The following is a 27,264-nucleotide window of genomic DNA, read 5'->3' as shown; positions in this document are numbered from 1 at the left end:
ACGAGACCTGGACGATACTTGTGGAGGACCAACGTGCACTTGGAGTACGAGATTATTTTATATGTAGCTCGTAATCTGGCCGGTGCTGGCTTGGCGTATAACACCACAAGATTAACAAGCTTCATGCGGAATAAATTGATATCTAAATGAAATACATACAATTATAACAATAATCATTCAGCTCACCGATTAAAATTTGCTTCCTATGAACTGAGGACGTTGATCACAGTTTTTAAATTTCACCAATCAGTACGAAGTCGTGCAAAATCGCGAAAAAAAACCACCGTGAATAATCAGGAGTGCAAATGTAAACAAACGCACGTTTTGGTCCTTTTCCGACTCGGGCCGGGCTGAGCAGCTGATGATTGCTTGGCCGCGTCGTGACGGTCGTGACGCCGTGACCAGGGATGCCAGGTGATGTTTTCAAAGTCTTCAAAGTCGAGTAAAAGTGTCTTCAATATTTTTTTATTACTTTATTATAGTGATTTTTAAATAGATATAAAGATCATCAATATTAATTTATCAATATTAAAATTATGATTATCAGCGAGAAATTTTAAAATCCAATAGGTTTGTGAATTCAATCATCTCCTTGTTTTATTTATGTCGAAATGGTTAAATATTTTCACGTTCAAAAGAATATTCTTTGAAACGAGATTGTGTATCGAAAATCCCTGGATTTTCTATTAAATCTTTAATTAAAATTCCACTAGTATTTCCACGTGGAATTGACCTTTCCCAGGTGTAGTATATATTGTTAGCACTTATTTATTGGCCAAAAATGTAGATGTAGTTCAGTGTGAATTTCGAACTAACTTCGAATCAATGTGATGATGTGATGATGATGACATGAAAGCGAGAGGGGTGAGAGCTTCAGTTTTTCTGTATATAGCGACTTCTTGACATTCTGTTGGCTAATCTTGAAGCGGCATGTTGGCGAGTCTTGCGAGTGCCTGTTCAGGAGCGTTTTCGGTTACGACACCAGGCTCAAACGTCAGGACTCTATTTTTTTTTAATTTTTAACAGAAGAGTTCCCTGTAGGGATTCAAAATTTATCGTGAAATACTTGAAGAAACTTCCAAAGGATTTTCTGAAGGAACTTCCGGATAAAATCTTGATGAAACTTTCGGAGAAATTCCTAAAGAAACTTTTGGAGGAATTCCGCGGTCTTGACGAAATAAAATTTACAATTCCCGCTAAATTTTTAAAAGGACCTAAGTAACATTTTTTTCATGAATTAATTTGAGTACTGCAATAAAAAGTTTTCATGTTTCTCTGTTGATTGCGCTATTCTTCACAGTGATTCAAATGTCTTCAAATCTGGCATCATTGGCCGTGACGGATTCGTAAAAGCTTTTGGCAGCAGACGCTACAGAGCTTTCAGGTCACGGCAAATATATTTCTGAAGGGCGTTGACAGTTTCTCTTGGATGACACATTTGAGATTTCCATTGAATAAAAATAAAAATTTGATCAGCAGCATTGAATCAGCTGGATCAGCAGAAGTGTGTCCACTCAGAGTAGAGGTATACAGCAGAAAAAGGTAAGACTTTCGATTCCAAAGCCTGATAAGACTTTATTTGTTTCTACATGTATTTACTTAATACGATTTGTCTACATCTCTAGAAGCATTTGTGTTGTCAACGCGTGTGGCGCTTCAGATTGCAACAAATTCGGGGGTTCCGTTTTGGAACCGTTGAGGGTCAAGGCTGACAAAATGACGCCAAACACTTCTGCACAAATGGACAGCGTAAGTAATTCCAGCACTTGAAACGATGACCGAGCATCAATGAATCACTGACTGTGCATTTCAGGTGGATAACAAAACCAGAATGGAAGGCGGTCGTAACATTCCACCGGCACTGAAGAAGCTGCTGGAATGGGACGTGGTGACGACCAAACGATTCGTCAGCTTCATGATGAACTTTATCGCGCTGAGATCGTTACGTACACATTGCAAAGTCTTGGAGGTAGGTTTTATAAATAAATCGCCGATGGTTTCTGTTGATGTGATAAGATTGGGAAATCAACTTTGTTTCTTTTTTCAGTATTCTTGCCATGGAATAGCTTGGCTGGCAGGGTGGCTTGCTTTTTGCTGGATGATAGACAAACCGGAATGGTACCAAATGCAGGTTAATTTGTTCATAGGCCTTCTGACGGACATCGTCATGGTGGCGGTCATCAAAGCAGCCACTCGTCGTCGCCGTCCGGCCGTTAATGATGATCCGTTTTGCATCGGCCCGGACAAGTTCAGCTTTCCATCGGGGCACGTTTCCAGAGCGGTATTCATCGTAACCTTCCTGACCTGGTTGGACCCTGTGACATTTGTTCTGTGGCCCCCGATGCTGGCTTGGTGCGTGTCGATGTGTCTGTCGCGACTGATTCTTTACAGACATCACATCCTGGACGTGATCGCTGGAATCTTTGTGGGCCTGTTCAATGCTTTTCTCATCTCCATTATCTGGCTCGATCAGGAAAGCTGCGTTTGGGTAATCTCGTACATGACGGATGAAAAACTTTCCGGAGCGGAATATGGAGTTTAAAGGAATCCCAAAGAATAATAGGACAAAAGTTTCTATATAAAAAAATCATCTCGTAGAAAGTTACAATCATAATTTCGGCCATTAAATGACTAAACATTAAAATGATTTTTAAAGTTTTAATACACATCTATTCATTATCTTTTTTTCAAAACGTGAACACTTCCACCGATTTTGGCACGACAGTCACTCGAACCGGTCGCACTTCATACGCTTCACTGTCGATGGAATAAAATGCTTCGCTGTCCTCTTCGTTTGATTGAAGTTTTTCCGGTATTAAATAAACGGTCCGCGCTTCAACGAGTTTCTCCGTGGGACAATCAATGAACTTTCGATTCCATATTCGGGACCAGCTTTCGTTCAAGAAACTAAAGCCAGAATCCACCTGAGTACCAATCTTAACGCAAAGCTTCGAGTTTTGTGCATTTGATCCGATCAAATTGGCATTCGTAGTCTCTAGAACTAGTTCAGCCGGATCAACTTCCAGTTCATGCGGGATCGAACATTGTTCATTGACGATTTTTGAATAGTCCACACCTTGTGTACCATTGGCCCTTGGAATAAATGCCGACCACCATCGTTTAGTTTCTTCTTTTTTAGGTTGCTGATGCTGATGTTCCTTATAGCACTTGCTACACCCTTGACAGGGGTCTGTGTACGTCAGTTTCGCCTTGCAACTCCACGTATGCTTCCCATCAAAAGCATTGAACAGGAAGGCCGTATAATCCCGCAGCGATCCCGTATACCAGTACTTGTCTCTCAGCGTCAGAATGTCTCGAAATGCTCCCCACTGCAGACTTCCCACAGCATAAACCGGCTTTTCTGGCACCTTCTCGTCGATCTCGTTGGGCAGCACTTCGATCTTCATCAGATCTATCTTCTCCTTCTTCCCGGCAACGACAGCATAGGCCGCATTCGCCATTGCCCGCACATCCTCCAGCGTCGTAGTCTCATCGCTGGTGCGGAACAGTGCCGTGGCCAACCCATTCGTCCGCCCCACGGGAAGCACCCCGATCGGACACTCGGCACCGTCGCCGCGCCGTTTCAATCCGGAAACCACCTCCGATACGGTTCCATCGCCACCGGCCACCACAATGGCGTCCGGAAGCTTGGCCAACTCCTCCAGATAGCGGCGCGCGTGACCCTCGGAATCGGTTTTGACAATCTCCACCTCGAAACCCGCCAGATGCAGAATCGGCTCGCAGTAATCGTGGAACTATTGGAAGAAAAAAATTAGAGCGTGAGATTTAAATGTCGCCTGATTTGTAAATGGACTTACATCTTCTTCGCAAGATTTTCGGTTGGCAGCAGGGTTGAGAAGGACCAAGACCTTTTGCAGCCGTTGAGTACTGCCGACCACAACCTCACCGTACTTGGAGGCTTCGGTACAGTAGTGACGCATAAGTTGTTTTATTCTGAAAATATTATTCAAGAGATAAAATAATTAATTTCATTTGTGTGCGGTTAATGTTGAAATATCAGGTAGTGTGCGACGCTTCGCTGTAGATCGAAGATGGATAAGAAGCGGGCGCCGGTTAGTTGTAGTTGGTATAGATTAAGGAAGTTTGTTATGGATTATTGTATATACCTATTGTTGAATAAAGAGAACTGCAGCTGCTGGCAGAAGTATCAGTCAGTAGCATGCCGTGGTGTAGAGAGGGAACTCTAGAATTTTTTTGTTCTTCGTGAGGGGGTTCCCTTTTCCGGCCAACAGTTAATCCATCGAGCAAGATGTTGTGGTGATCTGAAGACCAAGTAACCAATGAATGCCTTTTCAAACAGCTTATATGAGAAAAGTTCTCTTATGTCTTCGAGTCAAGTACGAGACATTGAAGACGGTCTTACAGTTGAGGACGAAATACATATCTGTAAAGATTATTTGCCACACAAGTATACTTATGCAATGGCGGGCATATAAAAGCTGTCAATAATAACTGAGGAAATGCTAATAGAACACTAAGTTTCAATTTCAATTTCAATTTATTTATCTATTTTGATCATTCATTTACAATTTGTTGCAATAAATTTTTGACCGAGATGGCGATGCCTGACATCAGTGATAATTTAACAATAATACTTCTAAGAAACCTTCGTAATTACAATAGAAAATGGATAGTCTAAGGCAGCGGTTCTCAACCTGGGGTACATGTACCCCCGGGGGTACCTTCGCTGACCCCAGGGGGTACCTCGGACGAAATTGCGTAATGGCGGACGAACTACAATTCTAATAAAAAAAAACTTATGGTAAAATTTTAATAATTGTATTAATTTATATTCCAAGACTTTGAATTGAACATAATTTGCATAGCAATTAGTAAATTAAAACATATCGAACCATGTCCACCACACCAACACAGTGTATTAAGGACTGTGGGACAAAAGATCAAAGATATCTTCAAAAACAATCTACTTATATACTTCTTAACTAAAATATTAAATTTGAAGGTTCAGAAGCCTTGAGACATAAGGCTTTTTTTTCAAAAAGAAATCTTGGTAGCTTATCTTCATCTTCGTAAATCTTCATCTACGCGGTTCGAAAGCATCCTTCCAAGCAAATAATTGAAATATTAAATTTGAAGTTTAGGATTAAGGCTTTTATAAAAAAAAAATGTTTAGAGCCTTCTTCTACGCGATTCAAAAGCCTCATTGCTTGGAGAGACTTGGAAACCTCCTTTTGAGGGGCTCAGAATTCTTCTTTCAGCCAGCCCTCTTTCAAGTGGTTCGGAAGCCTCTTTTCGAAAGGGTTGGAAGCACCCTTTCAAGTTGCTCGAAAACTTCCTTTAAAGGGGGTCCGAATTCTATCTTCGAGAAGCTTGAAAGCCTATTTTTAAAAGGCTCAGCATCGTCATTCCAAAAGGCTCGAAATTCCCCTGTTGGGGAGATTTTCGGGGTCTTTTGAGCCTCACACACCTGTGCTTTCTGGTGGAGATATGCTAAAAGCTAAACATATTTTATTAGCATCATTCTAGATAAATAACTTTAAATCTACTCACATTGGTCACCCTATTACTACCAATATGTTCTTCCAATGCCTCGCCGTGAACGTAATAATACAAATCGTAGCCCTACATAAATATCCAAATTCAGTACATATCACTATAATCGAATTCAATACTCACGGATAATGGGATACAAATCCAATTTAACGCAATAAGCTACTTCACACTTCCTAAACCGTACAATTTCAATTTCGTGTTAATTTCGTCCCTTCTTTCTATCTACTTTCAATCAAAACAAATCTGATCATTGTTTCCCTCTCATAAGTTCATACACTAACAAACGCGGTGACCGGGTTGCCAAAAATCCATCCCGTTACACCGCCTAGATGGGTTCGGCATTATCCACCGTAACACTTCCCCGACCCGTAAGGCTGGTTCAGCGGCTAAACAGCTACTAATCAGCTTTACCACCTTCTATATCCAGTCGCGCAATCTTCGCCACCGGTAAGACCGGCTGTCGTCTGCACTACGGCGTCACGTACTCTTCCATCACGTCCTTCGCTGACCTCCACTACTCTTCCACGTAGCCATCCGTTACGTACCTTCTCTTCAACTACGATGACTAAATCCCCTACTCCTATCGGCTTCACTTCTTCAAACCACTTGGTCCGCCGTGCAATAGTCGGCAGGTACTCCCGTATCCATCTTCTCCAAAACTGGTCTACCATGGACCGGCAGAGTTGCCAGTCTGCTCTGCTGACCTGGGTACTGCGGATAGAGCCGCTTTTCTGCGCTCAAGCGAGTAGAGGGATATTTTGAAATTACTCCCATAAACAAAATTATTTTGCAGTTATTTGGCTGTCAAACATTTCCCGCTCTTCGAATTTCTCTTTCCACGCTGCAGGAGGGCGCACAAATGCGCTAGACTCTACATGACTTTACGATTGTTTACATACATTCATGCTCCAATCGGCTGCTGAATCTCGTGAAATTTCGTAACGAGTGCTTTTTAGTTGCATACCTACTAATTTTCCAATCGAAGAGAATATTAGTTACAAAGAATACAAAACTCAAACAAAGTTTATTTTTATTTTTTCCCCAAATAATAACAATACTTCTCAATATTAAATCAGAAACGAACATAACCACAATCTTCAATGTTTGGCTCCGGCACAATAGAAAAGTTTGGCTTCAGTTTGACAACCAAATCGATTCTATCCGCACCACCCAGTGCTGACCATCCTTGGATCTGCCGGCATCTTCGGTGGTTGCACCACTCCAGTAGAACTCAACAGGATAAAATGGTTCGGCGTAAGGGCCTCCTGCTGTTCGCTTTCCAAAGGAATAAACGTCAGTGGCCTGGAATTAACAACGCTCTCGGCCTCTACGGCAAATGTAGCTAACGCCTCTTCCTTCGGGATTTCACTAGTTTTGATTGCTGCCATCGCCGTTTTAACAGACCTAACCAATCGTTCCCAAGAACCACCCATGTGTGGCGCAGCCGGCGGATTGAACACCCAGCGTGTAGACGTTTCGGCAAGCCGCCCGTTCATCGCGGACATCTCCTTACGCAGTTCATTATTCGCCCCCACAAAGTTCGTTCCTCTATCGCTGCGGATCTCTACTGGCGAGCCCCTGCGACCGATAAACCGTCGCACAGCTTGCTTGCAAGACTCGGTAGAAAGCGAATGGGCTATCTCCAGATGAACGGCACGCGTGGTAAGGCAAGTAAACAATGCTATCCATCTCTTCACCGTGCTCCTGTTTACCCGAACTGCGATCGGTCCGAAGTAGTCGAGGCCCACGTAAGAAAATGGACGCTCGTACGGTTTTAGTCTCGCCGCAGGAAGTGGAGCCATTCGGGGAACTTCTGGAACCGCCTTCTTCACTTTGCACTCATGACAAGATTTTGCCGCCTTGCGCACCTGAGCACGGAGGGCCGGCACATGGAAGCGTTGTCTCACTTCATTCACTACCGTCTCCCCGTTTGCGTGTAGGAATCTCCGATGATACCATTGTAGTAGCAGTCGGGTCACTAAGTGTTCCTTCGGAAGGATGATCGGAAATCTGGTATCATGTGACACGAACGTCGCAGCGGAGATTCTGGATTCCGACCGAAGCACTCCGTCGTCGTCTATGTACGGCGTCAAATTTCGGATCTTACTCGTACGCTCCAAACTTGCTGAACTCGGCATCATCTGCTGATTTCGCTCCTTGTGTAAGACGGCTACTTCGTCGGAATATTGCTCGCTTTGCACCATGCGGAATATAACCAGCTCCGCTAGCACCAGCTCTTGCTGTGTCAACGGTCCAGCCGTCGTCGCCTGCTTCTTCACCTTTTTCCGTAGATTTTGGGAAAATCGGAGAGCAAATGCCACAGAACGTAGTAAACGTGCCCAATTGGAGAAGCGCGCCCAGTCGATCACCAAATCCACAGTCGTCTCCGTATGCACGAGACATGGCCGCAACTCTTCCTCCGTCGTCTGTTTTGACGGCTTCACTTCATTGGGCCATTTGTCTTCCGGCAAACACAAGAAAGCTGGTCCTCTAAACCATAAGCCACTAGGAGATAAGCAGGGACCTTTTCCCCACTTAGTGGCCAAATCGGCCGGGTTTTCCTTAGTCGGCACCCATCGCCATTGCTCAACGTCCGACTTAGATAGTATTTCACCCACGCGACATGCGACGAACTGTCGATAGTTCCTATGATCTGCATTTATCCATGCCAGCACAGTCTTGGAGTCACTCCATAAAACCGCTTTGTCGATTTTTAGCGAATGCCCGTTCCGAGTGGATTTCAGGAACCGTACTCCAATCGTTGCAGCCATCAGTTCGAGTCGTGGGATCGATACTGTATTCAGAGGCGCTACCTTTAATTTCCCTCCAACTAACGCTAGCTCTACTCCACCTGGAAACTCCGCCCGGAAATACGCTACGCATGCGTACGCTTCTTCACTGGCATCGACGAAAATGTGCAGTTGCAGCTCGATAAGATCTTCGAGCGCATGATGCGGAAAATAACAACGAGGTACTCGAACTTCTCCGAGGTGTTGAAACAAGTCTGTCCAGCGCGTCCAATTTTCCTTCAGTGCTATCGGTATCTGATGATTTCAATCGGTCTTCGCTCTCCATAGCTTCTGGATTAGAATTTTCCCGTGAACAAGGTAGAAGCATAATAACCCGGCTGGGTCGAACGGACTCATCACGACGCGCAATGCTTGCCGCTTCGTAGGATGCTGCGTTTCAATCGCTAGCTTCGTCGAAAAGGTGAACACATCTTCCTCCGGTTTCCAAAACATGCCTAGCACTCGTTCTGTAGCGCTTCTGCTGTCTAACTGGAGACTCTTTTGAATTGCTGTATCGTTCTCCCCGACCCGTTCAAGAACCTCTTTGGAATTTGACAGTCAGTTTCGCAAGTGGAATCCCCCGAGGGAGTGAACATGCCTGACTTCCAATGCTATCTTCACTGCTTCCTCGATCGTGTCCGCGCTGTCGAGATAATCATCCACGTAGTGCTTCCGTACTATGGCATCAGCCGCTTTCGGATACTTCAACGAATGCTCCTTGGCGTTTCGGTTCTTAACAAACTGTGCCGAACAGGGTGAACATGCTGCTCCGAACGTCGCGACATAAGGTACACGTCCGGCGATTTAGTTGAATCTTCTCTCCATAGCAAACGTTGAGAGTGGCGATCTTCCGGCCGAATCTGAATTTGATGGAACATTTCCTTCAGATCGGCGCAGAGAGCGATTCGTTTTTCTCGAAATCCGAAGAGGACATCCAATAGCGTGTTCAGTAGGTCCGGTCCTTTTAAGAGCATCGTGTTTAGCGAGATCCCGTCTACTTTAGCCGCTGCGTCGCAAAATATTCGAATTTTCGAAGGCTTTTAGGATTAATAGCGATTCCTAGCGGTAGATACCACGTCCGCTTCGGATCCCTCGGGGTCGCTTTATGAACGTAACCCTTTGCCTGATATTCGGACCACTGCTGCAGAACACTCTCGCCAACCACTTGGTCTCTACTAATACGCCGCTCCAAACATTTCAGTCGTCGAACCGCCATTGCGTAACTGTCCGGGAACTCAAAACATTCGTACTTCCATAAGAGTCCGGTCTCGAACCGTTGCCCTACTCGTTTCGTGGTATTTTCCAGTATCTGCTTCGCTCGCCGCACTTCCTCCGACTCCGGATATGTCACAATGTCGACACCCAGGCTTTCTACCGCAAAGTACTGCTTCAATAGATCCTGCAGCGTCTTCTTGTCATCCCGGCATTCACAAATATGGAAGCTGTGCACGTGAGTAACACCTCCGATTTGGGATCCGCGGACAGTCCACCCGAGTCGCGATTTAGCTGAGATAGGTTCTCCTGGCTGGCCTTCCCGAACCTTCAGCATCGCTGTAACATGCGCGTTGTCGTTTCCGATGAGGATTCGAGGCAGAGCGTTTTCGTATCCTTTAATCGGCAATCCCTATAGGTACGGAAATACTTGCGCTAACTCCGAGTAACGCACTGATTGTCGTGGCAGATCCAGCTTGCGTACCGTCTGCACGTCTCTCAAGGGAAATCTAGCTTCGCCGCCTTCGCCTAATACAACTTGCTGTGAATTCGCATCGACTCGTTTTACGTTGGCAGTCCACTGCAGACACAGCGGCAGCGTTTCACCAGTTACTCCCAGCTCCTTCGCGATCTTCTCATCCAGCAATGTCTTTGCCGATCCGTCGTCCAGAAACGCGTAGCCTGTCATAGACCGATCATTGCCGTGTAACTCCACCGGAATAATACAAAATAGTGCCGCTTTCCCAACAAAGTGGTGGTTGGTAATCGCGCTAGACGGGCCTGATTTCGATTCCATTTTCTCTTGCTTACTTTCGCTTATCCCCTGCTTCGAATGCAAGAGGGAATGATGCCAGCTTGACATCCATCGATCTCGCACTTCTGCCGAATTCTGCACGGACGCTTGCCATGCAAACCCAAGCAGATACGACACAATCCCAGAAGTTCCGTGAGTTTCCAACGCTCGTCCAACCTTTTCCTCGCAAACACGGTACAGTTTTTCACTCGATGATTAGGGTCCTTACAGATTAGGCACAGGGGGCACGATGACTCCGTCTTGTCTTTGCAGATGACATCTTCTTCCCGCGGCACTTTAGTTGCCTCTTCAGTGGAATGCGCGCCACAGAAATTCCTATCTTTGTTACCCTTCTCTCCGCGTTGCTGCAACTGTTGTGGCTGCTTCGGTTCGCAGTGTAGAGTTACGTCCGTCGCTGCTCTCACCAAGGTTGCCATGTATTGCGAGAATGACAGTATATTCACGACCGTACACCGTTGTTTATACAGTGGCCAGTCTAGCTTCATGCTAGTGGGTAGCTTGTCCACTAACTCGAACAGCATCGGGCTATCGAGGTGGGCTTGATGCCCTCCTGCCTTGAGGTGATCGCTGAGGCTTTGCACCGCCATCCCATGTCCAATTGAAGTCTCTAACCAATCCAGCTTTGGAGCCGGAGTTCCACGTACTTTCTGCAGCAACGTATATATTAGTAGCTCTGGTCTACCGTAAAGCGTCTCTAGTGTAGCAATAACACTGGGCACCGAGGATGGGAGCAGTAAACGACTGCGCACCGCCTCAAGAGCATTCCATTTAAAGCACCTTTGCAACCTAGCCAGATTCTCCGCGTCTGAGTACCCACACGCATCGGTAGAGTTGATAAACGAGCTGATGAAAAGAGGCCAGTCTTCCGGGTTTCCAGTGAATGTCAGCAGATCCTTGGATATTACCTGCCTGGCTGCGATTTGTTGTGGACTTGGACCCCAGCCATTCGGCCTGCCGTTCGATGCAGGGCCCATATTTGGATCCAGGATTGGTTGCCTTGCTATGGTTGACATCCTCTCCCCATGGTATCGCTCCGACTGAAGAACCGCCGGCGGCAGTTCTTGATGACTACTAGGCAATGGCTCGAACCATGTTGGCAATAGTCTTTCCCTAACTGGTGGATTTGCTGCCACTTTGTTAGAAGCACTATCATAATTTACACTATTATTCGCAATTCGATCGTTTCGCGCATGGTTCGAGATCGTAGGTCCATTGATAATTTGACTGGAGATAGGCGGGGAGTTCATAATCTCGTTGTTATTGAGATCATTCAGAAAACTATCAAGAAGGGGAGGAGGATAAACGAATTCAAGAGAGTATCTTTTGTTCCCGGTGAAGAAGACATAGGGGGAGCAACGGGAGCAAACTGACTTTCTAATAGCGCCTGTATGTTTAACGACCTCTGATGTTCTCCCTATCATACCTCCTAACGGAACTGCCCTAGCACTATCTTCAAGATTAATACCTGCTAACGCCCTGTCCAAAATGACTCCAGTCGGCTGCAAATCGCCGCCCTGACTTTCTTCTATTCTGGACGTCGTCGTGGTTTCAATCGGAATGCCGGTATCCGTTTGGTTCGGTGTAGTCACACCGATCGTCGAGCTTAGAACATCATTATGCTTCCTCTGCCAATCCTCCACTTTCCTGCGAGAGTTGCGCTCCGAGAGCTCGCTCCGTGTATCGCTTCCATCGTCCGACACCATCTCTTCCCGCAACTGAAACGACTTCTCAAGCATTTCTTCTTCCAACTGCAGCTTCTTGTTCTCTAATTCCAAACGCTTCAGAGCTAGAGCCTTCTGTGCCTGCAGCTTGTCTAGTTGTAGTTGTGCTCTCTTCGCTCGAGCACTGGAACTGGTCCTGCCGGATGAACTAACCGATTTATACGACTTGCTGTCGGGATTTTCCACGACCGTAGGAATGACCAGCGAAGGCTGCTGGCAATTCGGACAAGTGAATGTTCTGTCCGGCTCCGCGATGCTGTCGTTGACACCAACGCACTCAAAATGCCACCAAGTTTTGCAGCCGCCGCAGCTAACCATCCTTTCCGTGTCCTTTTCCGTACATAATTGGCAGTGAGATTCACTGCCAGTCTCTGCTACCTTCGCACTGCAGTCTCATAGGCATATTAAGCAGTCAACCACAAACTTTTAGATTTGTTGGGGAGATTTTCGGGGTCTTTTGAGCCTCACACACCTGTGCTTTCTGGTGGAGATATGCTAAAAGCTAAACATATTTTATTAGCATCATTCAAGAAAAATAACTTTAAATCTACTCACATTGGTCACCCTATTACTACCAATATGTTCTTCCAATGCCTCGCCGTGAACGTAATAATACAAATCGTAGCCCTACATAAATATCCAAATTCAGTACATATCACTATAATCGAATTCAATACTCACGGATAATGGGATACAAATCCAATTTAACGCAATAAGCTACTTCACACTTCCTAAACCGTACAATTTCAATTTCGTGTTAATTTCTCCCTTCTTTCTATCTACTTTCAATCAAAACAAATCTGATCATTGTTTCCCTCTCATAAGTTCATACACTAACAAACGCGGTGACCGGGTTGCCAAAAATCCATCCCGTTACACCGCCTAGATGGGTTCGGCATTATCCACCGTAACATCCCCTTTCATTAGGCTCGAAAGCCTCCTTTTAAGAGGCCCCCTTTAAGAGGGGCTCCAAATTCTTTCAGCCAATCCCCATAAGTGGTTCGGAGGCCTATTTCCATGGTGGTCCAATGGTCGCAAACCCAGTTTCAAGAGGCTCAGAAGCCCCTTTTTCAAGGGGCTCAGAAGGAGACTCGGAAACCTCCTGTCAAGTGGTTCGGAAACTTCCTTTCGAAGTGCTCGGAATTCTTCCCTGAAGAAGCCCACAAGTGGTTCGGAGGCTTATTTTCAAAATGTTCGGAAACCCAGTTTCAGGAGGCTCAGAAGCCCCTTTTTCAAGGGGCTCAGAAGCCCAATTTCAAGAGACTCGGAAACCCCCTTTTAAGTGGTTCGTAAACTTCCTTTCGAAGGGCTCGGAATTCTTCCTTGGAGAAGCTTGGAAGCCTAAGGCTAAGCAACGTTATTTTAAGATGCTCAATGCCTCCTTTCAAGAGACTCGAAAACCGAATTCTTCTTTCAGTCAGCCCCCTTTGAAGTGGTTCGGAAGCCTCTTTTCGGAAGCCCCCTTTCAAAACAGATAGGAAGCCCTCATTCAAGAGGCTCAGATGCCCTTTTTTAAGAGGGTCACAATCCCCCTTTTTCCAGATGGTTTGAAGCCCTCTTTCAAAAGACCCAGTAGCCCCTTTAAAGAAGATCGGAAGCCTACTATAAAGTGGCTCAGAAACCCAATCAAGGGGCTCGGGTTTCTTTGTTCAAGAAGCTTGGAAGCCTATTTTCAAAAGGCTCAGCAACGGCTGAAAACCACCTTTCGAAGGGGCTCGGAATTCTTCTTTCAGTCAGGCCCCTTTCAAGTGGTTCGAAAGCCTCTTTATGAAAGGGTCGGAAGCCTTCTTTCAAGAGGCTCAGAAGCTCACTTTCAAGGGCTCGGAAACCCCCTTTCAAGTGACTCGAAAACTTCCTTTAGAGGGGCTTAGAAGCCTGCATTTAAAAGGCTCAGAAATGTCATTTCAAGATGCCCAAAGCCTCATTTCAAGAGGCTGGAAAGACACTTTTTCATGAGGCTCGGAAGCCTCCTTTTAAGGGGCTTTGAATCCTGCATTCGAGGGGCTCGGAATCAGTTTAGCCAACTACACGAGTGGCTCGGAAGCCGCTTTTCAAAGGGGTTAGAAGCCCAGTTTCAAGATGCTCAGAAGCCCCCTTTCAAGTGTCTCGGAAATTTTCTTTTCGAGTGGCTCGGAATTCTTCTTTCAAGAAGTCAACTTTCAAACGGCTCAGCAACGTCATTTCAAGATCCTCAAAGCCTCCTTTCAAAAGGCTCGAATGATCCCTTTCATGTGGCTTGGAAGCCTCCTTTTGAAAGCCTTGGAAACTCCCTTTTGAGGGGCTCGGAATTATTCTTTCAAAAGGGTCAGAAACTTAATTTCAAGAAGCTCAAAAGTCTCTTTTCAATAAGTTCGAAAGTACTCTATGAGATAATCTTATAAAATAGTTATTAAAATAGGGGGTACCTCAATGAATACAAACACATGAAGGGGTACCTCTCAACAAAAAGGTTGAGAACCGCTGGTCTAAGGAAATGGGTGAAAAAAAATCTAATTATATATCACAGGTTCTAGTGCACCAAATGTTGGAGATGGAGATGGAATTTGGGTAGAAGCCGTTGAAACCAGTCGTCGATTTTTTCAATACCTGCAAGCTCATGGAGGTCATCAGTCGGATGTAGGAAGTCCAGATTCATCATCGTTTTGAGGAGACGGTTCTGCTTTCGTTGGATTTTTAACCGATAACTACGAGCGCAAGTATGCCACGCTTGGAAAGCGTAAGTCAAAGTTGGTCGGAAAACTGATTTGTACAGAAGCAGTTTTGAACGTACATCTAGTTTTGATCGACGATTGACCAGTGGATATAACGATTTGGTTAGCTTGTCGCATTTCTTTATATTCATGGATATATGTTTCGAAAAGTTCAGCCTCCGATCCAGGATAGCACCGAGGTACTGAACGTCATCTGACCAAGGAATTAGTTGACCATTGGCTCTGATCTCACCTCGTGGCAGGTTTCGAAGACTTCTTCTTCTGGTGAAAAAGATGGCTTGAGTTTTATTGGCGTTGATCTTGATCTTCCATTTCTGGTGGTACGATTCGAGTGATTGCTGAGCGGCACCGCGGCATTACGATGCGATGCTAGGTAGCCCGTGTCATCAGCGAACAGGTAGTATTCAACGTCATCGATCATTATCATATCTGCAGTAAATATGTTGTAGAGGATTGGACTAAGTACTGCTCCTTGAGGTACGCCGTATGAAATGAGTTTCTTCTCTGATTTTTCGCCGTCGACGGCTACATGGAAGGATCGATCGTTAAGAAAACTCCGGATAATCTTTATTGTGGCAATTGGGAAGTTACCCAAGTTCATTTTATGAAGAATAGCTTCTTGCCAGACTGAGTCGTAAGCTTTTTCTACGTCAAGGAGTATCATTCCAGACGATCTTCCTTGGGTGAAGTTACTACGAACGTGTTTTACTAGTCGCAATAATTGGTGAGCGGTTGAGTGGCCTCTCTTGAACCCAAATTGTTGATCAGGAATGATTCGTGTAGTTTCTAGGTGAGCTTCGATCCGAGTTAGAATCAATCGTTCCAGTAGCTTACTGATTGTTGGAAGAAGGCTAATCGGGCGATGGTTTGAAGGGAGCGTGGCATCTTTCTTTGGTTTTGGGATTGAAATTATAACGGCGTGCTTCCATTGAGTAGGGAAGTAGCTGGTTTTTAAACATGCCGAAAAAACTTTAGCAAGAAAAACTATACCCTTTCGAGGAAGATTTTTTAGCAAGACGTTCCGTATCTGGTCGTTACCTGGAGACTTTTTAGTTTTCAAAGAATGAATAAGTTTTTTTACTTCTTTTGGACGAACAAGCCATGAGTTGTCTGGTTCTGGACAGGCATTGTCCAGATAATCCAGGGTACGATTGACACTTTCAGTGGTTGCAAAGTCACTTATCATTGAGTTAGTGTGTGATTTTGCGAAGTTTTCCGCTAATATTTGAGCCTTCGTCGCCGGAGAAGAAACCAGCATAGTGTTACTGCGGAGAGGAGGGCTGTACTTACAATTTTTCCGCAACGCCTTCGATATTTTCCAGAGCTGATTGCTCCGGTAGTCTATCGATTGTAGTGTTTCACTAAATTTGCGGAAGTGTGCCTGATTGCATTCATCCACAATTCTACGGTTCAGCGACAGAACGATGTTCTTGTACGTTGGATCCCTTGTCCTAATCCACTGACGCCGACGTCGGTTACGTAGCGCGATAAGCAATCGAGTATTTTCAGGAACTGTCGTTGGTTCATATGGCCGACTGGTTACTAGGGGTACAGCAGCATTTTCAGCCTCTAGCAGCATCTTTGTGAAGGACTCAACTGCTCTGTTAATATCTGCTACATTTTCTAGAGCAACGAAAGTAGGCTCGTATCTATTTTTTGTTGAAACATTCTCCAGTTAGCTCGGCTGTAGCAGCGAAAGGAGCGCATTTGTATCGTAGGTTCAGCGTCAAGGTGCACAGTGAAAGTTACAGGTAGGTAGACGATAGTTCGTTGTGAGTTATTGGTTTCGTCATGTCAATAACATTGTTGGACAAAACTAAGTCTAGTGTCGACGGTCTTCCACGGCCTACGGGGTGGAAGGTGAAAGAGTCTGGGTGGTGTACGTGGAAATTGTACTGTGAAACAATATTTTGGAGAGTTGTTCCTGCTTTGTTTGCTTTCATACAGTTCCACTGGCGATGCCTTGCGTTCAAATCACCGATAACAAACGCCGGTCCGTTATAACGCATTAAACTTTTGAGATCGTCCTTGTACTTATTCCAACATAGTGATGATTTGACTCCCGGAAAGTAAGCCGCAATGAAGTGAACGTTGACTCCGCGTCTTGTTGGGATCGAGATGCCAACAGTTTCCATTGATGTAGTTGAGGTATTTAGTGTGACGTATTTGATTCCTTTTCGGACAGCGATTAACACTCCTCCCCCTCGTTCGTTTTCGCCAGTAGGACGATCGAATCGAATACAGTTGTACGTGGGGTGAACAAAAGAAGATTCAGGGCGCAACCAGGTTTCGGTGACGATTCCCACGTCGATTTTAAAACGAAGCAGGAAGTCGAAGAATTCGATTTTTTTGTTCGATACAGATCTGCTGTTCCAGCAGTTAACCACATTTAGAGTTTGTGGGTTAGACATTGTAGACATATTTTATCATAAGCTCGGATAGAGCCATGAACTGTTGCTCTTTATTGCGGCATCCTTTCAAGCGTGCGAATAGGTCCCTAGCCAGACACATAAATTCCGATAAAGTGAAAAGACCAGTTGTACTGCTCTCTTCAGTAAGGTTGATCATTACTTCCGAATATATTGTACTTCCAGTTGAAAACCGAAGTGAGCTCTCGCGACAATCGAGTTTTCTCCCGTTTCCTTTTGTCGCAACTACGTCGCGACTAGTGCGCATCATGGCGCATGATGGTGGCATAGATGCGCACTAGTCGCGATGCAGTTGCGACATCAGGAAATAAGGAAAAACTCAATTGTCGCGAGAGCTCACTTCGGTTTTCAACTGGAAGCACAATAAGCGCGACTCTCTAGCTGCTTTTGGAGCTGAAACTTTTGGGGTGCATATTTGATCATCACCCAGTGAAGGCCAGTTTGCTGTCGTTGTTTTGTTCGAGAAGTTTTTGGATTTTCGCTGTTGCTGCTGGTGATCTCTGGCAAGAGCTCGGCTTTGTAGATAGTTTTTCCTTGGTAGTTAGCGGTATGATTACCACTACAGTTTGCACATCGCACTTTTGAACGAGTAATAGCTGGATCTAACTTTTCGAGATCCGCTTTCGCTGGGAGGCTGCATGCCGCTGAGAGATGTTTTTCCCCACTTGACGCAGAGTGGAGTGATTTTGCAATTTTGCATACCATGTCCAAAGCGTTGACAACGAAAACATTGTACCGCATCGGAGGACTTCCGAGTAAAATAGCGCCATTTGACCACGATACTGAACAGTGCTTTAATTTTCTTTCACTTTCGTAGTTCAAGTAGTTTCACTTTACCTTTCTCAAAAAAAAGAAGATAAAGGATACTTTCTTCAGCACCTGATCTTTTCCGTGAGAAGATTTTTATTTCCTTCGGTACAACGTTGTGCAACGCGAGTTCCTCTGCTAGCTCCTGCACGGTGTAGTGTAGTCCGGGAGGCCAGAGAGAATTATCTTCAATGGTTGGTTTTCGGCTCGGGTGTACGAGAAGTACTCGATGTTTGCTGTATTCAGTGCTGCGATAATGTTTTGGTGCTGAAGTTGTCCATCTTGGTGGCCATGGACCATAAGTTGCACGCCAGCTTTCACTGCCTTCAGGTGATATGCTTGCTGGGGGATATTAGTAACATTGAGCAACTCACGAATTTGCTTCGTGCCTTTATTTACAATGTTGATTGGGGGTAGTCGGACTTTTTTTTCCTGCACAAGTGTGTCGTTCTGTTGTGGCACTTGGGAATCAAATTCATCGGAATCCGCGAGGAGGCCGAAACCATTGTGAGTAGTAACAGTAGCTGGTATCGTTACGTTGTGGCTGGAATGGGAATCTTCCGTTTTTTTACGCTTAGCATCTTGGCAGTTAGAGGTTATGTCACGCACGGAACCTTTGTAATCGCGGCGAATCATTACGAAGGGAGCACTTTGTGGACAAACTTTAAGTGCCCTGGCATTTTCCAGTTCCCTGGATGCCACTTTCGCGAAAATTGACGGTAAGAGATGAGTGGAAAAAGAGTTTTTTGCATAAAAAGTACGCGAGACTTTCGTTAGCTTGTAAACACGATTAGTTTGACAGCTCGAATGACATCTCATATAAATTTAAATCCACCGAAAGTCCTTGTTTTTATCATAATTCTCTATATAAATCAAATAGCGATCCGACGGATACAAGATGACTAAATGTGCTACAAATTTCGGATTCTTATATAATGGATTTTTATGGAGGCAAACTTTCTTGTGGTCGGTGTGACTAAGAGCAAAGTTCTGTGTACAATTTTCGCTGACATTATGGATAAAACGAACGCAAGGCATAAGATTGTTTTAGAAAATGGTAACGGAAATCTCCATTCTGCACATTGGTCAAGCGTATTCAATGTAGTGTGAGTATGGGTTAACTACACTCGACTCACTAAAACCAAATCCCTTTGCACTAGTCGGTCTCCTAGCACTCAACCCAGGAATATTTCAGGCGGCAATGATTGATCCATGCGCACTATGTGCACCTCGCACTACGAGTGATCCTGTGGCCAAGTGGAAGCTGGAAGACCATTTGCGGCATGCCACCTCTGACACTCGATAGCAGTCAACCTACCGGTGCTCGCTGCAGCTCAGCGCACTCCAGTTCTCCATGCTAGTGATTAACATGTTGAAGACGAAGTATGCTCAAGAGAAGACAACGGATATTCGACAAAAACAAGGTGGTTGAAGAATCCGTGTACTTGGGCTCACTTGACCTCCGATAACGATATCAGCAGACAAATTCGGAGACGCAACGTGGCAGGAAAGCGTTTGTACGAGATCTGGACAATGCTTGTAGAGGACCAACGAGCACTTGGAGTAAAAATGGTTCTCTACAACGATCCGACAGGCACAATAAGGCGAGGTGTGCAGCGATCAAGGTAGATCGATCAGGTGGAAGACGATTTACGGACCCTCCGTAGACTGCGTGACTGGTAACGTACAGCAGTAGTAGACGGAGACGACTGTTATGTACCGCAGAGGCCACTCCGGCCTTAGGCTGAATAAATAATAATAAAACCACATGTGACGCATCACTCGCCTATCGAAGCAGCTAGAATTACACCAGCGATCTAATGGGAACTTCATAGGAGGTACTCCACTTCTGATACTTCGCCATCACAAACAGAACACACGAGAGCAGGCATTGGAAGTGTGAGTGAGCATTGTGAACATTGATCTTTTGCAATCTATGCTACATCCATAGCCAATGAGTGAACTACCTCACTCAGATGGATGTCAAGCAATGAGTAGGAGCGATCGTTGCTGTGATAAACAATGAGCAACACCGCCAAGCCGTGGTTAGGTATCCATGTAAGCAACGATTTTTGCATTCGTACCCCGGCTCTAGTACAACGAAACCAAACAATCAAATCACATCATGTGTTCCCCTTTATTCGCCCTTCTTTCAAAGTGATAAGATATACGAGAGAAGTATCAACGCCTCCCATTCAGTGTACTAGAGTTCCAGACTCATGGAGGTCTTCATTTTTAGAATGCTTGATCAGCGCACCAGAACGACGCTCATTGTTGTATTACCAAGTGATTCACTTCACTCAATCAGTTTCTATTGATGAGCGTTAAAGATCAATAAACGATGAATCATCGAACATTCAATTTCAAAGATCTTAGGAAGCTCATAACTTGCCCCGCGGCAGAGCATCAAGTAGGCTTAGATTAACCCGATTTTTTCTCATGATCTGATTTAAGTCAATGCCTGCTCGAGAGCCTTACGGTTACATGTTACCAAACTCTTACCATTACTATTGAACTGTTGGCAAACATGCTGGAATCAAAAGGCTCGTTATGCAATGGACACATGCAATTGATGGCTAGACAGCGCATTTAGAAAATCGAATGTGCCTATCACTAGCAATTAAACCTACGGGGGTTGCTTGTTCCTGGATCACTCATGCAGTATCGGTTGCATTGTGATGTCAACAGCGGGCTTCGCTTTATAGGTGTTGTACTATGTACAATATTATCGACGACAAAATCAGTGAGATGCCAAAAAATACGACATTCTACGGTGGGCTGGTTAGATTGGGGTAGTGCGAATAGGGACATGGAAAACGTGAGTAAAAAGTGCAGAAAAGTTTCAATAGACATTGTTTGCAATGAGCGGTAATACAAGTGGTGGTTCATTAATTCAGTGAAAGCGCCTACTATTCGTACAGAGCCCATAGTACGCATATAAACCTTAATGATATTCACTTTTGGTTTTGTTTATCCTATTACATAATTATAAAAAGGTTTTAGCACTAAAAAGTAATAAAAATATATTTTCGAGGTTGTTGCCAAAAACGGGTGTTGCTAAAATCGGGGGTAGACAAAAACGGGTGTTGCCAAAATCGGGATGGGACTGTAATGTCCAATAAAATAATTTCCAATTTTAGACAAAAATTGTTGCAATCTTCTATTGCAACGGTTGACTCATTGTATTATTAGGATAAATTAGGATAAGTTTAGTTTAAGTTCATAATATTGTATTTCATTCATGGTTCACCGGTGACCAGTGAAAAAATCATAACTGCCAGAGGCAATTGAAATGTATTAATGATAACTAAAAATGTATCCAAATGTAGTTCCAACTTTGAAAAATATTGCTATAAGTTTTTTCATGTTATATGTATTTGAATAATTCCGTCTTTGAAATGCTGCTATGGACTGATGACCATTGAGTTCGTTCATAAGTAAGCTGAACGAGATGGAATCCGTGATCAAAAATGTAGAATCAAAAGTTCCCTGGATGCTTACAACAATAAAATTGTATACCTCATAAGCCAATTGAGGTAACATTCGTTTCAGTTATACTTCAGCAAATTGAAGAGATGCAGAATCAAAAATACTCACTCATATTTTTCGTTAGAGTACGATACTCCATACGCTACGGCGCTTGCCAGGAAGGTTGACTTTTTCCAGTGATTTCGCACTCCTTTGGCAAAACGTATAATGAATGCCATCTTTATCCCTGTCTGTTGCTGACTATTTTCACTTTATTGTAGAACTTACATTTAAATTCGACTTAAATTTATTAGAAACATTACAATTTGAAATGATTATGTAGCCAGCGTGATTGCGTGCGCGACCGTGAACATATTTTTGACAATCGCGTTCCGATTTTGTTTTGATTCCTTCTTTCATCCATTCTGTGCTGTTTTGTTGTTCGAGGTAATCCCTTCAGAATCTTCGTTCGGTTTGAAATTCGGCAACAGTGTAGTTGGAAAAAGCTTTTTGGTTTTGACGTTTTGCTTTGCGTAAACGCAAACTTCGGGTTTGTTTCGTTTGTCCCAGGCTATTGACATCCTATTGTTTAGCCCATCGCCAGATCGTAGCCAGGATGTCCCGGGCTATAATTTTTTTTCATACTGCGTTTCAATGATGACAGCGGGCTATGTCTATTGATGATGATGACACCGGGCTTGTCACCGGCTCGGTTTGTCCAGCTACAGCCGCGGCGCATCCATAAATTACACCACAATTCGTACAATATTTTCGTTCGGAACGCTTCCATACAAAAAGCATTTTGTAGATATGAAACGCTGTTATGTCAACATTAAGCTCTATTGTTTTCTTTTTTGTTAATTTATTTGTGAATACTCAAATATCTCTAAAGAGATAGGAAATGTATTTTATTTGCAACGTTTTCAATGGACGTTCCACAGATCAGACAGCCGAGCAGAAGAAAGAACCCTCTGCTGGAAATTTCAACGCCATCTTCGGGCTCAGAATCTTCGCGGATCGCTGGGGAGTGAAATCGTACAAAAATCAGAATCTGTCGGAATTTTTAGATCAAAAAATGTGAAGTGTTTGCCAAAGTGATTGAATTTCAAACTTCAATCTCTATCGATGCATGTTTTGTTGATGCATGTTTGTTATCTCTATTTTTCAAGTGTTTGCTTTTTTTTGTACAAAGATAAAAACAAGTTCCTGTCCAGCGAGGAGTAACTTGTGATATCGCATGAGAAAAAAAGACGAAGTAGTCGGTGCATAAGTGCGAGACGGAAGTGGAAAGAGAATTTGTTCAGTATGAGAATGCAGTGCCTTATCTTTCTTGCTGGAAGTTCCAAGAAATCTTTTCGCTAGTGATATTATTTTAAAATGTAAATAAAGTGCATTGAAGAAAATTTTCTAAATCTGCTGAAAAAGGGTGGAGCTGGTCAGAAGTCGAATGCAAATTGCCCCGATCTGCTACGGGAGCGGTAATAAGAAGCAGCATCTTAGCAGCCGTTGAATCGAATAAAAGCAACAACACAACATACCTACTTGGATTGGCCTACAGAGAACCAAGTTTTCAATCGGTTTGCTTTGTTGGATTGTGCGTTGTTTGCCGGTGGAAAACTCCAGTGAGGCATAGAACAACGAAATCCAATTAAACTCGAACAGTTCGATCTGTTTTCCGTAACAGTGTGAGCGAGGGGATAAAGTAGCGGAGCAACAGGTGGGAGAAGTGGAGTAAGCTCCCGGAAGATTTTAACTGCGTGTTGCTTTGATCATTTTTTCAACTCGCGTTAGAATCGCCGGTAAAAAAATCGAGAAGAAAGTTAGCACATCGTGAACCGACCGGAAAAAAGGGAAGGGGAGCAGAAAACAAGCAGCCGGGAGCAAACAGATGACGACGAATAAAGAAGTCTATCACGAAGGCTGGCTGATCAAATCGCCTCCTACGAAGCGAATCTGGCGAGCGGTGAGTCATTTTTGCCTTTGCCTTCTTTGGTGATGGGTTGTCTTGCTATTTTTATTTGGCTGCTTTTTTGGGTGGTTGTGCTGTTTATTGATGCATCATCGCTTCATCCGTTGGCTTCTACTCCTACACTAAACACTCGTTCTCACAGTCAATATATTTCCTAGGACCTAGGCTAAATTATTGATTTAGCATTTTTACGTATAGAAATGTTCGTGTATGACGGCTTTGGCAGGTTTTGTTCTATTTCAGGGGGTTTCCTATAACTAATTGTGCTCAAAGTTGGCCTAAACATACTTTTCATATCAAAGAATATTGTGGCCAAATTTCATAAAATTTGGTCAACAAAAATCCCCTTGACAATAATACAGTTAAACCTCCATGAGTCGATGTTCTATTACTCGATATCGACTCATGGAAGCAAATTATGCCATATTAAAAAATATTTTATGGGCTACTGTGATGGTCCCTTCAAATAGCTTCCCAAGGATTTTCTATTCCACATCTCGATATTTCCATGAGTCGATGATCCCTTCAATATCGACTCATGGAGGTTTAACTGTAGAACAAAACCTGCTGTCATTTCCCTTATGTATTGCAAGCTAACTCTATTGTATTATCCATATATATATAGACTTCCTTGACTTAATGTACAGCGTAAACTAAAAAGTTTGTCGTACCCAATAAAAATCACATTTACAAAAAAAAAAAACAATTACTTATTCAATTAATTCATTTTCGTATATTTTCAAATCCTTATCGACTTAATATAACTAATTACTGTAAAAGGTTTGCGTGCTCTATCAAATAAACTAATAAACTTAAAATTAACCATTTTTTTAATGACCTGGAGACTAAATAACAAACAACCACTAAATAACAAATAAAAAAAACTAGGAATATTACGCCCGTAACACATTATTCAAGGTGGTTGCTGACATATCTACCGGAATCATACCTGGGTGTCGACTACCTGGAAAAACCTGGAAAGTCAGGGAATTTCATTTTGGACCTGGAATGTCAGGGAAAGTCAGGGAAATTTGATTGAGGTCAGGGAAAAAATCACATAAGCCAATATTGAAAATTTATAGTGATTTTTTTTAATTCGGGCAATATACTAAACAAAGGACACTTATGACAATGAAATTCTGAACCAATTTTAATCCATTATAAAAGGACCAATAAAGGTACTGAAACGTCGGATCGGAATTAATATAACTGCTGGTCATCAGACTGCATTGCCGATAAACAAAACTCCGATGCAGATACAGTCGACAGCCAATTCGGGCCCTTTTCATGTTCCCCATAGTAATAGAGTTTGTTTCTATAAATCACTAAACAATAACAGAGGTTCCAAAGCCATGTTGGTCAAATGGTCTTTGTTGAGACCTGATCCAAATAGTTTTTTAAAGTCCCCTTTAATATTTTAGATTATTTAGTTGGAATGGTTTTGTATCGGAATCAATTTGATTTTTTTTTTGCAGTTTCCTTATTAGTAGCGTTTGAGGCATGTTCCCATCAAACAAAAGCCCCATCTCCAAATATGATTCTGAGGGTAATGTTTTAAAAACATTACGAGAACTTCCATTTGATGATGAGCTTATAAAGTCATTGGTCGATCCTCACGTCCTTAGGTTGACCAATTAATGGTCATGTAGTGAAAATGATAGTGGATAGCATCATATGGACTACCTCATGTACGTAGGTGGCGATGGTCTCAATTAAACCACATTAAACGTTACTCGATACTCCATAATTATGCTCGGACGCAAGAGGAGGATGATGTTGTCAATGGTAATGTTTCAGTTTTACATTCGCTGCTTTTGATTTTTATAAAACAATTTTATTCTGGTTGATCTTTGAGAATATTGTCCAAAAATTACTTCAGAATTCTCATTGAAACAAGAAAAAATCCCAAAGGATTTAAAAAAGCTGTCTGGATAAGTTTTTATCCTGGAGCTCCTCGATGGATGTTCAGTAGATTTTTTCAAAAGCTCCGCTCCAAAAACTTGGTATGGTATTTACTCACTAACTAAGAAAAAAATAGTTGGTACCTTTAGATATTTGTAAAATCATCATACTATGTGAATGGTGGAGATATGTAGATGATATCTTCAGCATCGTTAGGAAAGACGCACTTCCATCAATCCTAGAAGCCATTAATAGTGCACATAGGGATATCAAGTTCACTTGTGAACAAGAGAAAGACGGAAAATTGCCCTTTTTGGATATTTTAATAGTTAGAGAATCAAACCAGATGAATTTTGAAATTTACAGAAAACCCACACACACAAAGAGTTATACCTAACACTTCAAACCATTCACACCAACACAAAGCAGCCGCATTCCAACACATGATACATAGACTCGAGACTTTTCCACTTAGCGTCACAGGGAAACAGAAAGAATTAAATTACATTTTTGAAACAGCTAGACTAAACGGATACTCAACTAGAACTATTCAAGCTATTATAGACAAACATAGAAAACCCAGTACAGAAAATCATTAACTACATTATCACCAATAACAAATGAATTGCGACGAGTATCCGACGAGTATTTTGACCATAATATAACCAGACCATTACGCTCTAAATTTAGAAAATTGGTATCGAATTAGTTTTCAGTAGCAGGAACAACCAACTGAAGACACTACTTGGAAGCACAAAAGACCCCGCATTAGGAAAATCTGGAGTTTATAAAATATCATGCCCACACTGTGACAAAATCTACATAGGACAGACAAAACGAACACTAGACACGAGGTTCAAAGAACATTTGGCAGAAGTAACTAAAGCAAACAAAGACACTGAAAAAGGTATACATTATCATTTCAAATCTAAAGTAGCCGAACATATATTTAACGAAGATCATCAATTAACCAAAGACAACATATCACTTCTCAGACAAATACAAAATCCTTGGAAACTTGACGTAGCGGAAAGCTTAGAAATTTACAAACAAAAACAAATAAACTTACTTAACAAAGATCAAGGAAACGGATATACCTGGCTGTTTAGATTACTACCCACGGGACGACGACGAATCGGTACAAGCGACATGCCCTAATTTTTACCTACAGTTCTACCTACACACCATATTTAAAGTTAATGAGCAATGTTTTTCTTCAGTCGATAACAAACACTGAAGAAGTTTCCAAGTAGGAAACGAAATGCGTATCTGATTGTTGATACATAAAAAAGTTAATAGTGGAAGTAAATGGAAGAATAATAGTCTTTTAACCTTATGTTTCACTGGTCAAAACGCCCCAGTGTAGGCAGGGCGATATGCACATATGACACAAGCGCAGCGAGCCTGCAGCAGTTGCTTCCAAATGATATGGAAAATATTGAAATGTAATTCACACCTGCTTAAATGGACTTATGTTGGTTTTTCAATGTCAAGCACATAAGGATTTGTAAGCTTTTTATTATGGGATTGATAAAATACTAATGAAGGGCTATGAAACGTCTTTAGTAACGGTGGGGCGTATTGCCCAGGCACTTTTTGAAATCCATTTTTTCACGACTTTTCAAAAAAGCTTTATTACGTGTTCTCAGTAATATGTGGTAATATTTTTATATGACTACTCACAGGCAGTGCATTTGCGACTTGTTGGACTACCAAATAGCACAAAGTTTGCTTAAATTGCGTTGAAAAGTAAAAAGTTTTCATAAGCATTGCCTTAAGGGGGGGGGGGGCATATTATACCGTCTTACCCTATCTGGAAGATTGCAAGCAGTCCTTAACTATTTTTAGAAGTCCATAAACTCCACAGAGAGTGAATAAGATTAAGTAATTACTCCGTAAGTATACTT

At 43.0% G+C, this 27,264-nt stretch overlaps 4 protein-coding genes across 8 annotated transcripts in view; 2 read left to right on the top strand and 2 right to left on the bottom strand.

The window, feature by feature from the left end:
* The window catches only part of LOC134213945 (ubiquitin-related modifier 1 homolog), a 57,695-nt gene extending 57,350 nt beyond the window's left edge, over positions 1 to 345 (bottom strand). The window contains exon 1 of one of the 2 annotated variants that reach the window (XM_062693398.1): positions 187 to 345. The gene's annotated coding sequence lies outside the window, so the exon portion shown is untranslated. The remainder of the gene's footprint in view (positions 1 to 186) is intronic. The other variant, XM_062693397.1, reaches the window with a different exon arrangement.
* A 1,051-nt stretch (positions 346 to 1,396) lies between these two features.
* Positions 1,397 to 2,672, top strand: LOC134217501 (polyisoprenoid diphosphate/phosphate phosphohydrolase PLPP6). Of its 2 annotated transcripts, XM_062696273.1 has the most exons (5): positions 1,415 to 1,542; positions 1,626 to 1,645; positions 1,676 to 1,749; positions 1,814 to 1,969; positions 2,048 to 2,672. In XM_062696273.1, exons 1-5 carry the CDS (start codon positions 1,430 to 1,432, stop codon positions 2,540 to 2,542), a joined length of 858 nt encoding a protein of 285 aa, XP_062552257.1. In that variant the 5' UTR covers positions 1,415 to 1,429; the 3' UTR covers positions 2,543 to 2,672. The 2 variants fall into 2 exon arrangements, with proteins under 2 accessions (XP_062552256.1, XP_062552257.1); XM_062696272.1 differs by having other exon boundaries at positions 1,397 to 1,542; positions 1,626 to 1,749.
* LOC134217500 (acylglycerol kinase, mitochondrial) lies at positions 2,645 to 21,867 on the bottom strand. The gene is made up of 3 exons (XM_062696271.1): positions 21,616 to 21,867; positions 3,819 to 3,954; positions 2,645 to 3,755 (listed from the first exon to the last, which is right to left on the bottom strand). Exons 1-3 carry the CDS (start codon positions 21,723 to 21,725, stop codon positions 2,688 to 2,690), a joined length of 1,314 nt encoding a protein of 437 aa, XP_062552255.1. The 5' UTR covers positions 21,726 to 21,867; the 3' UTR covers positions 2,645 to 2,687.
* A 570-nt stretch (positions 21,868 to 22,437) lies between these two features.
* LOC134217496 (protein daughter of sevenless) overlaps positions 22,438 to 27,264 on the top strand; it is a 37,576-nt gene continuing 32,749 nt past the window's right edge. Inside the window, exons 1-2 of one of the 3 annotated variants that reach the window (XM_062696264.1) lie at positions 22,438 to 22,563; positions 22,679 to 23,449. In XM_062696264.1, coding sequence (XP_062552248.1) covers positions 23,375 to 23,449 — 75 coding nt within the window. In that variant the 5' untranslated portion in view covers positions 22,438 to 22,563; positions 22,679 to 23,374. Of the gene's footprint in view, positions 22,581 to 22,678; positions 23,450 to 27,264 lie in introns of all 3 variants that reach the window. The other 2 variants (XM_062696266.1, XM_062696267.1) reach the window with 2 other exon arrangements.

This window comes from Armigeres subalbatus, chromosome 2 (assembly GCF_024139115.2).
Source record: "Armigeres subalbatus isolate Guangzhou_Male chromosome 2, GZ_Asu_2, whole genome shotgun sequence".
NCBI lineage: Eukaryota > Metazoa > Arthropoda > Insecta > Diptera > Culicidae > Armigeres > Armigeres subalbatus.
This window is presented reverse-complemented; position numbering and strand designations above follow the sequence as displayed.

Excerpts from the sequence above, each read along its gene's own strand:
- LOC134217501 (XM_062696272.1), top strand. The coding sequence starts at position 1,430 with ATGACACATTTGAGATTTCCATTGAATAAAAATAAAAATTTGATCAGC. Across the intron at positions 1,750-1,813 it reads CTTCTGCACAAATGGACAGC|GTGGATAACAAAACCAGAAT; the intron begins GTAAGTAATTCC and ends TGTGCATTTCAG. Across the intron at positions 1,970-2,047 it reads CACATTGCAAAGTCTTGGAG|TATTCTTGCCATGGAATAGC; the intron begins GTAGGTTTTATA and ends TTCTTTTTTCAG.
- LOC134217500 (XM_062696271.1), bottom strand. The coding sequence starts at position 21,725 with ATGGCATTCATTATACGTTTTGCCAAAGGAGTGCGAAATCACTGGAAA. Across the intron at positions 3,955-21,615 it reads TACTCTAACGAAAAATATGA|AATAAAACAACTTATGCGTC; the intron begins GTGAGTATTTTT and ends TAATATTTTCAG. Across the intron at positions 3,756-3,818 it reads GAAAATCTTGCGAAGAAGAT|TTCCACGATTACTGCGAGCC; the intron begins GTAAGTCCATTT and ends TTCTTCCAATAG.